The sequence below is a fragment of the Eimeria acervulina genome, genomic scaffold, assembly GCF_000499425.1.
Source record: "Eimeria acervulina Houghton genomic scaffold, Eah_scaff32, whole genome shotgun sequence".
In the NCBI taxonomy this organism is placed as follows: Eukaryota; Apicomplexa; class Conoidasida; order Eucoccidiorida; family Eimeriidae; genus Eimeria; species Eimeria acervulina.
This window is the reverse complement of record NW_013549888.1, coordinates 85,807-94,908: the sequence shown is the minus strand read 5'-3', so window position 1 is coordinate 94,908 and position 9,102 is coordinate 85,807. Positions and strand designations below refer to the sequence as shown.

Here is a 9,102-nt window from a genome sequence, read left to right as displayed (position 1 = left end):
GCTGAGTTTACGTTTTGTATATATGTGGCGTGGTGGTGTTCGGGGGTATCAGGTCGGTGGGTTTGTTGGGGTGTATGGACAGCTATACTGGGTAACAGAAACCACACGTTTAGGAGCGGCAGCAGCGCAGAGAGAGCGCTGCAGACATGCTTGTGTCAAGGCCTAGGCTTGATAACAGTAGGAGCGGCAGCTCAGGCAGCCTCAGGCAGCGCTGCAGTGTATAGGCAGCAGGGTGAGTGAGAGAGTGAATACGAACACGGAAGCTGCTGCGTCCAGGGGAACCTTGGGCTCCTACGCCCTCAGTCAATATTTGAAAAAGAAATCAACAAATTCAAAAGGCATTTCATCAATGCATGCAACAAACAAGGTCTGTCTTGCACCCGCTTCTGCCTTAGGATGCCATATCATCATATGGGCGACGCTTTCGGCTAATATGCAGGAGGTGGCACAGCACCCCCCCACCTGTTGCAACACGCAGACAAGGGCCTTTTCTTGTTAGCAGTGTTTTTTAAACAAATAATTTGTTTATTTACCCTTTTCTTCGCCCTTATTCAACGAGATTTCCGCGTATCTACAGCCAGAAGCACCACAAACACCCAGACACCCTAATGAACTCTCGCCCACAGAAGGCACAGAGCCCCGCTACCATCCTCCGCTGGTTGTGCTCCTTACACCTTCTCTCAACAAGCAGAGCTACGTTAAAACAAATAAACAAATTAAAACAGCATTACTAGCTCTCCCTTCTCCCTGCCTTCCCGTATTTCATAGCAGGGAGCCAGCCAAGAGAGCATACAAACATATGTTACTGCCGAACGCATTGGTGGGAGGCAGGATGGTGTTCTTAGAATGGTCTGTCTGGAGGTGCTGGGTGGTTGCTATGCATATTTGTTTTTGCGTTCGTGCTGACTTCACATTGCCAAGGAAGTGTTGAACACTTGTTTACAGTGTTAGAGCATGCACTACGTAACATAGTCCATCTGATGCCGGCAACTCGGTTTCTACTTTCGCACAGGCTGGCTACTTAGGACCGAGGAGATGTAAAACAATTATATACAGTGCTAGAGCATGCAGAAAATCCGGCTTGCAGCACCAGTTGCGACAAGATGCGTTACACCTCAAAGCGCGCAGGCTCCTCCCCGAAGTAGCCGCAGGCCCTTCGGCCGCTGTTCCCAGGAGGCCTAAGTGATGTAGACAAAATCAGAAACTTTTTAGGAACGCTTATCTTGAGTCTTGAAATCTACTGCCGCGCGCCGCTGCCCCCAGCTTAGGTAAAGGACCCCCGCTACGCTGTTTAGCAATGCGTGGTTCATTGGGCATATGCGAGCAGCGAGCCCCTCCATGGTGACGCATCAAACTCACCTTCTAGGCATAGGCAGGAGCTTCGTGAAAGTACCGAGGCGCAGGAGACCTCGATATCTGGAGGCGGAAATCGAGCGGCAAGCTGATAAACTGTAACAGAAAAGGCTAAAGTGAACCTTCAACCAGCGCGCTCGGAAAAAAATAGGGTGCTGGAGAGGAAACAGAACTGGAATTGATGCCTGTGCGCTGCCTCCAAGCCCCACAAAAATTTCCGATGCACCGGATCAAGGCACTACTTCTTCGCTGCAGCCTTGACTGTCAAGCTAGGATTCACAAGTGGGAACTCTAGACTCGTGAGCACACATGCAAAAATGCAGCGAAAGGTCAATCACGACTTCTTCGCCCAAGCATATGATCTCTGGATAATAATCTGCACGGAGGGAGTGCTCCTGCCCAACCGGAATGTGGAGGAGCAGTTGCAGCATATGCTGCGTGCTCTACAGTTGCATAGTTAACAGTGGCTCGCAAAGGCACGAAGGTTCTCGTTTCTCGTTTCTCGTACCAACAATTGAATCCCAAGGGCTTCGTGCCTCTCAAGCAGGTCTCAACTCAGATCCGGCAAAGATGGTGGCCGTCTAGAGGCGTGCGCTTCCCCTTTAAACTGTGTCGCCAATCGGTCTCGATCCTTTTCTCTTCTGGGAATGGTTAGAATCACATACAGAATATCCAAACGTTGTAGTGCTCCCCCTTTTATAAGAAAGGGGAGTAAGCGTGACTATTCTTCTAACTCTCTTAGACTGGTAGGCAGTCCTAAATTGCTTACCGTTCAACATTCTCTCCACTGGCTGTCGATTTAGTGATAACCTCTCTCCAGGTGACGCCCCTGTGCTAAGCCATTGGTAGACGGGCTTTTAATCCACTGTGGAGCTTCTGTTCACCAAGGGCTGATATTCTAGAAACTACGCCCTCTTGATAGCTGCCGTTGCTTAATTTTCTTGAGATTTGCCATAGTAGGCTGTCCCCTGTTCCCTGTGCAACCTGTTTGTCAAAATCCCTTTCCCCAAAGGAGGCACACTTGCTCAGGTTAGGCCATTCGTGCCACGCCTTCAAGTAAAGAAAACGCCAATGCGAACGGTTTGTGATCGGGTCCATTATAGAAACACAAGTACATTTCCAGACAGGCAAGGAAATCCTTCCCTTGGTCCCCAGGCACCCCTGCTATTCAAGTGGTCGGCACAGGCGAAGGCATTCTTCGTCTGCGTTCTTTATAGAAAAATGCTTTTGGCTGGGTGGGCTAGCGAAAGCAAGCCAGCTGCAACGCGGCGAGATGCCAAGCCTTTTGCCGCCTCGCCGCCGGAGAGCAAACCCTGAGCAATTTCTTTCCGGGAGGATAGGGCATGTGCCGCAGTTTAGCCTGTCCACCTGCGGGATGCTGTTAGGAGTGTGCAAGAGCCCTCGGCCTGTGCGTTGGACCGTCGGAAGGCGCAGCCGAACCGCTTTCTGCAGTAGCTTGCAAACCACTTTCTGCAATGGCTTGCCCAAGAGCAACTGGCCACCCTTCCTATCAGGCACTCTGAGTGCAACAGAGCAGGGTTCTAGTACTGACGGGGAGAGGGGGGGTGGCTCCCCTGAGTTGCAGGACTTTCTGCTACAACTCCTGTCGCAAGGGCTCGATTGCACACGGGGTGCCAAGCCATTTTCAGCATAGACACTAACGCCGCAATCAATTTTTGAGCAGTCACTAACCGTGCGGCAGCCCATAGTACGAAAAAAATAAGTCATAGACCTATGGCTTGCAGGCCCCGGTACAGAAAAGCTGCCCCGCTAGTGCTGCGGCTTCCTGGAGCAGCAGATTCATCGCATGACGCATGCAGGAATCTTCGGCTAAACCCAAACTATGCAAAAGTGCTGCATATTTGTCCGCCAACACATAGCAGGAATGAGTAGCAAACCCACCTTAACCATAGGTATAATCCAGAGAGGACGTGGCATGAGAATCTACAGTGTTTCCCCCTTCAAAAAACGTATGGCAGACGACCGATAGTTCATACATGTATATGCATATATATAGATATGTTCAACAAGTAAATGCAACATTGCAGAGGAATATGGCCGAAAGTTGCATGCAACAACACAAGCCAGCCCCATCGGGGCTTACTGAATGCGCGATTTTGTGAATTTGGGAGAACCTGTTAGTTGCGACCGAAATATTTGTTTATTTTTCATCTTGTTGTCAAATTTTCGAAAAAGGTGACCCCTTTGATGGAGCTTTTGCATCGCGTTTCCTCCTTTGCGTTTCTTCAAGGCAGCCAGCAACCACTGGTCTGCATGCATGTTTACTGTGGGATTCGCTGGTGACTGGAGGAATGGCTCGTGTGCTCCTTTGCGGTGAAGTCCGCGGCCGCATCAGCGAGTTGCACCGCCTGCTGCAACAGCTGCAGAAGAAGGGTCCTTTCGATTTTGTGCTATGCACAGGGTCTTTCTTTGCTACAGCGGAGGAACAGGGGCGAGCCCCTGAAACCAGCAACTCCTCCCCTCAAGATAGCCGCTCTGAGAGGCCTCTGAATTCAAATGAGGCACCTCCAGGCGCCTTACGGGAGGCTGTCTGTGCTGCGCTGTTGCAACAGTTCCCCTCTGCCTTCGGCGAGCTGCAGCGCTGCTGCAGTTCTCTCCCGATCCCTTTGTACATCCTCGATGAAGCTGCAAGCAGATGCGTGCAGAAGCTGCAGAAACAAAACCGGATAACGGCAGGAGCTCAGCCTAGCAGCAGCGCGGAAGGGCCCCACAGGGTCAAAACAGAGGATCCACCTGCGCCTCCTGCTGCCGCTGCTAGATCTGCTGCACCTTCTGAGAGCCCAGCTGCAGATATTAAAGATATCAAAGAAGAACCGAATGGAGAAAAATCGCCGAAGGAGAACGGAAGTGGCGTGGAATCAAACAACCTGCCGCAGGCGGATCCTGCTGTGTCAAGAGCACCCGGGTGTGCGTACACCCCACTGCGGTTGTTAGATAATGTTTGGCTTCTGGCGGGAGCGGGGGTAACGGAGCTGCACGGCCTCAACATTGCCTTCTACGGAGGGCAAGGGCCACCTGAGTTGTCCGATGCACCCAGTGAGCAACAGACACAGGATCAGCAGGAGCAGCAGCAGCAACAGCAGCAGCAGCCTGTCTCTGACGACAGAGGTGCTGCATTTGCCTTGAGTCTCGCGAATGGCTGGGGCGGCTTTGAAGCTTTCAGGGGCCGCATCGACATCCTGCTAACCACGAGGCCTCCCTTAGGCATATTCGATGGACTTCCCCCCGGTGTGGCGCCGGCCCTACTACCCCACCAGCAGAACCAACAGCAGCAGCAGCAACAACAACAAGAACAGCAGCAGCAGCAGAATGAGAACGACCCTGCTGTTACGGACGGCAAAAAGGAAAGCCCAGCGGTTGCTGGGGCTGAGGAGTCATCGACTAACTCCGAAGGACTCTAGTAAGTTGGTCCTTCTTCCCCCTCTGTCAGAAAGGGTGTGAATGCCTTTGGTTTAATACCCCATTTATATCATCTCCATCCTTTCTTGCTGCGGTCTCTGGTACGCCTGCGCTTTGGTGCTCATGCTAGTGGTGGTAGTGCTGCTGTTGCTGCCCTGGGTGCAGCAGTTGAGCTGTTTTTTTTCGTGTGCGTCGCTGTATGCTTACTTGCTGTGCACGTACCAATGTCGATGCTCCTGCAGTTGCCGTTTATCCTGAGTCCTGGTGTTGCTGCGGTGGGGTTGTTACTGCAGCTGTAGAGAGAGCAGCTGTCTCGCAGACTTCATCGAGCCTCGTCACATCGTCTGTAGCGGCTTGGGGCTCTTCTGGCAAAGGCCTCATTTTAGGGGAAGGCATTTTGGTAAGGTCCTGCCCCACCGGCTCCAGCAGCTGCAGAGTATCTGTACCTGCTGCTGCTGCTGCTGCAACAGGCACCTGTTCGACTTTGGCCTTTGGCTGTTCTCTTTAAAGCTGCACATGCTGCAGGAGCTGTTTTGAAGCAGGGCTGAAACAGGCTGACATGGTTGGTTTGTACTACTGGCGGACTGCTACCGCTGTTGCTGCTGGTGAATGCTGCTGCAGCAGATGAAGGCTGTCTGTCCTTGTCCTCTTGCTCTCTTCGTCTCTTATGCTGCAGGGTATTCAATGCGTTTAATTTCCTTGGGAGTGGTGGGAGAAAAGGGCCCTCAGGTGAAAGCCTTCCATGCACTGCAGCTGCGGCCCACAACAGAAATGCTGGAGCAGGTGCAGCAGCAAGTACAACAGCAGCAACAACCAGGGGAGCTGAAGCAAGAGGAGCTGGAGAACGCAGCAACGGCAGCGGATGCAGCACAGGAAGCCCGTGCTGCGCTGTATTGTGTCCCTCTTGAGTGCAACAGCCCCAACCCATTTGTCTGTGTCAGTAGGCAAGGACTGCTGCAGCTGCATGCTTCTCCTGCAGCAGCAGGAGAGGGGCCATCACTAAGCCCCACGCAGCTGTCTCCATACCCTGGTGCCGGCGTTCATGGACCCCAAAGGCCTTTCAAGAGGCAGCGGGAGACAGGTGTAGTGCTGGTTGAGAACCTGCCTTATGCAGTCACAGACGAGGGGCCCTTAAAGGATGCTATGGAGCAATTTGGAACAGTAAAATTCGTCTTTATGCCGAAGGACAAGGCAGACCCAACCAGAGGAACGGGGAAAGCGTGAGGCGCACGGAATATGGCACTCCACGCTGCTGCTGTTGCTGCTGCAGCTCCTCCTGCTGCTGCTGTTCCTGCTGTTGCTGCATCCGGACAGGGTCGTGGGGTAGTCTGTGGCTGCTCCTTTGTTCGTGTTGTTGGCGCATATTGGCGTGTAGTTTGTTTTACTGACGGCTTGTGCAGGTTTGTGGTGTACGTTGACCCCAAGTGCGCCGCCAAAGCAACAGAAGCGTCAGGACAGCTGGAGGGGGGAGGCCGCCCTCTTCGGTTGCGTTTGTACTACGACAAGATTCCCTTTGATAGACCTGCAGGGGAGAAGCGAGTAAAGTGCAGCGATGTGATTGCCACAGAGCCGCATGCAGACTGCTGGTTCTGCCTGGCGAACCCTCAGGTTGAGAAGCACATGATTGTGGACATAGCGGACCGCCTGTACTCCGCAGTACCGAAAGGAGGACTCACCTCTCTTCACATGCTGCTCATCCCTATTGCCCATTTGCCTTCTCTAGCATACGCTGACGCAGATACGCGCAGAGAGGCAGCTGAACTCGTGGCAGCCGCACGCAAGGCCTTCCACAAACAGGTGAGAGTTCACTCTTTCACAAACACTCAACCCACTGTCCAGCATAAGGAGCTAAAAGAGGTGTGAAATGTCTTGCAACGGCTGCTGCATATTCAACTGAAGCTCCTCTCTCAGCCTCAGTGAGAGGCGCACTTTATGCTTTGATGTGAACTCCCTCTCTTTATGGATGACCGTGAAGGCCACGCTCGGCTAGTGATTTCTTTCTTGCCAATCTCCCCTTGTCTTTAGAGATGCGTTGTTTAAACAGAATGCGTGCTCTAGGCTTTTAGGGCCCAAAGAGGCGTTCCGCATCGAAAAAATGCATGATTGAGGGTTTAGAGGCCACTTTTGGGGTTCAGGGTTTGAGTGCGTGCAGAGCCTGGACTTGGTTGTGTACGAGCGGTACGTTCCGATGAAGACCACCAAGGCGATGCACTGCCAGCTGCAGGCCATTCCCTGCGACCGCTCTCAGGCCCTGCGATCGGGGGAGTTGTTTGAGGTAAAGCAACGAATCAACCTGTACACCCTTCAATGCTTTAAGTGCTGAATTCCTTTGTCTTGTGTACACACCGCAGTGGGTAGAGCGAAGGGGATTTTAATCCAATTAAAAATATCTCTAAGTAAATAATGAAGAAGATATCTAAATGGATATGGAATTAGTGATTATTTTGGAAGCCTTGCTTTTAGATGTACACTACGAAGGCAGCATGACAACCCCCCAGCATCCTCGTGGCCTCACCGTTGAACGGCACAGTTCTGCACAAAGCTATTCTTCTTCTTCTGTGTGATTGCGGGACTTCACTTTGATGAAGTTGTACATGCAAGTGGTTGAATTGTGGTTGTGATGTGTTTGTTTGTGTTTCTGCTTATAGAAACGGGCGCGGCGGGCGGGCCTTTCGCTGCAAAAGCTTCCGAGTTCTTCGGATATAACTGCGCTGTCTGAGCTGGCGAAGGACCCTAACTTGGGGTATTTCTACGTGGAGGTACCGGGCGTTTGTACAGCACGAGGTCAGACAATTGATCGGTACTTGCACGTACAGTCGGGGAGAGAAAACGGGAAGATTCCGATGAACTTTGGCAGAGAGGTCATGGCGGAGTTGCTGGGAGAGAAGGATAAAGTCAACTGGCAGAGTTGTCTTCTGCCCAAGGATCAAGAGGAGAGGCTAGCCGCTGCTCTCCGGAATATTTTAGCTGCGGGCTAGCAGCAGCAACCCAACTGCGGCGCCCAGCAGCGGCAAGCAGCAGGAGCTCCCAGTTTCGGCGCCTTTGCCAAGTCCTGGGTTTTGCCTTGTAGAGCAGCGGGTTAACCTCTGCGTTCCGCGAATCTTTTGGGACAAGAGACAGGCGCGCTTGCGATGTGTGCGTTTACTATATTTACCTAGGGTCCCTGATAACGGGAAGCTCCACTAGGAGCGAAGCTCCCTAGACATTTTCTGGTAACTCCAGCGTCCACTCCGTTGCCTTATACATTGATTTCGTCTTTGTTGCCGTGGGGCTGTCTCGGTGCAGGCCAGGCCTGCTGTGTGCTTGAGATGCTGGTCACAGACAAGGACGCAGGGAGGCCGGATGCTCCACCGAGCCACCGCCTATCCGTCCAGAAGGCTTATTAAAACGCTGACGTACGGAACCGGTTTTTTCAGCAGCGTGCTATTTCAGAAGCAGACCCCCACAGCTAATGTTGTTTGTGGCTCATTTTTTGGCTCATTTGGCTAAATTTTTACTTTGTTATTACAAATGCCGACCGAGCTCCGGTTGCGGTGGTTTGCTGAGACAGCGTACCGTAGATACTACCGGAGCGACAACTTCACCACCTTCTGACAGTTGTGCAACTGGTCTAGAAAAGCCATTCTAAAAGATGTAGCCCCGATGTTCATCCGCAGCCTGCCTACGGGGAACAAGGTCACTGATGTCCTCCCGGGAAGCCCTTTCTGTTGGCTAGGTCAGAGAGCTTATCCGGCGCCTACGGGCCTTACTTTCCGTTGGCTTTCATACTCGCCGTGTGTATGGCTGCGTGTGGATGTGTGAGCGTGTGCGTGCGTGCATGCGTGCTGGTAAGTTCTGACTTTATAGTTCTGTTCCCTGCCCTCCCTCCCCGAGACAGCATCCTTCTTCGCTGTGTGCCTACAAGTGTCTGCCTATCATCGGCTGCAAATGCCGCTTATGTTACTGTTATGCTCTCGGAACAGCTGCGCGAAGAGCCGGGGCCGAAGCAACAAAAACGCCAAAGCCGAGCTACGAAACTACAGTTTTTCCGAGGAAAGAAAATACTCATTAAATTGCTTGCACAGGTACCTGCTGTGGTAGAGCCGGTACTGCATTCATTTATCGCCCTCGGCACCGCGCACTCCGGGCGCATCCGGAAGGGGAGGAACTCACGACATATTTGGCAGGGCTCTACCCCCTGAAAGCGGTTCAAACTGAAGGAGCGGGAGCACCTGAAGCCCGGTGCCATCTAGTTCAGCCTTCTATACAGACAGCACAACGAACTTTTCAACATGTGCACAATCCTGTTCCTCTGTTCCCAAGTTCCCCTGACGATATCCTCTAGGGGAA

The 9,102-nt window shown here is 52.4% G+C and overlaps 1 protein-coding gene across 1 annotated transcript; it reads left to right on the top strand.

Moving 5' to 3' along the window:
* Positions 1 to 3,665: 3,665 nt before the first annotated feature.
* Positions 3,666 to 7,751, top strand: EAH_00007200 (hypothetical protein, conserved; the record flags this gene model as incomplete). The annotated part of the gene is made up of 6 exons (XM_013395969.1): positions 3,666 to 4,774; positions 5,302 to 5,339; positions 5,450 to 5,993; positions 6,174 to 6,570; positions 6,926 to 7,048; positions 7,422 to 7,751. 6 exons carry the CDS (start codon positions 3,666 to 3,668, stop codon positions 7,749 to 7,751), a joined length of 2,541 nt encoding a protein of 846 aa, XP_013251423.1.
* Positions 7,752 to 9,102: the final 1,351 nt, after the last annotated feature.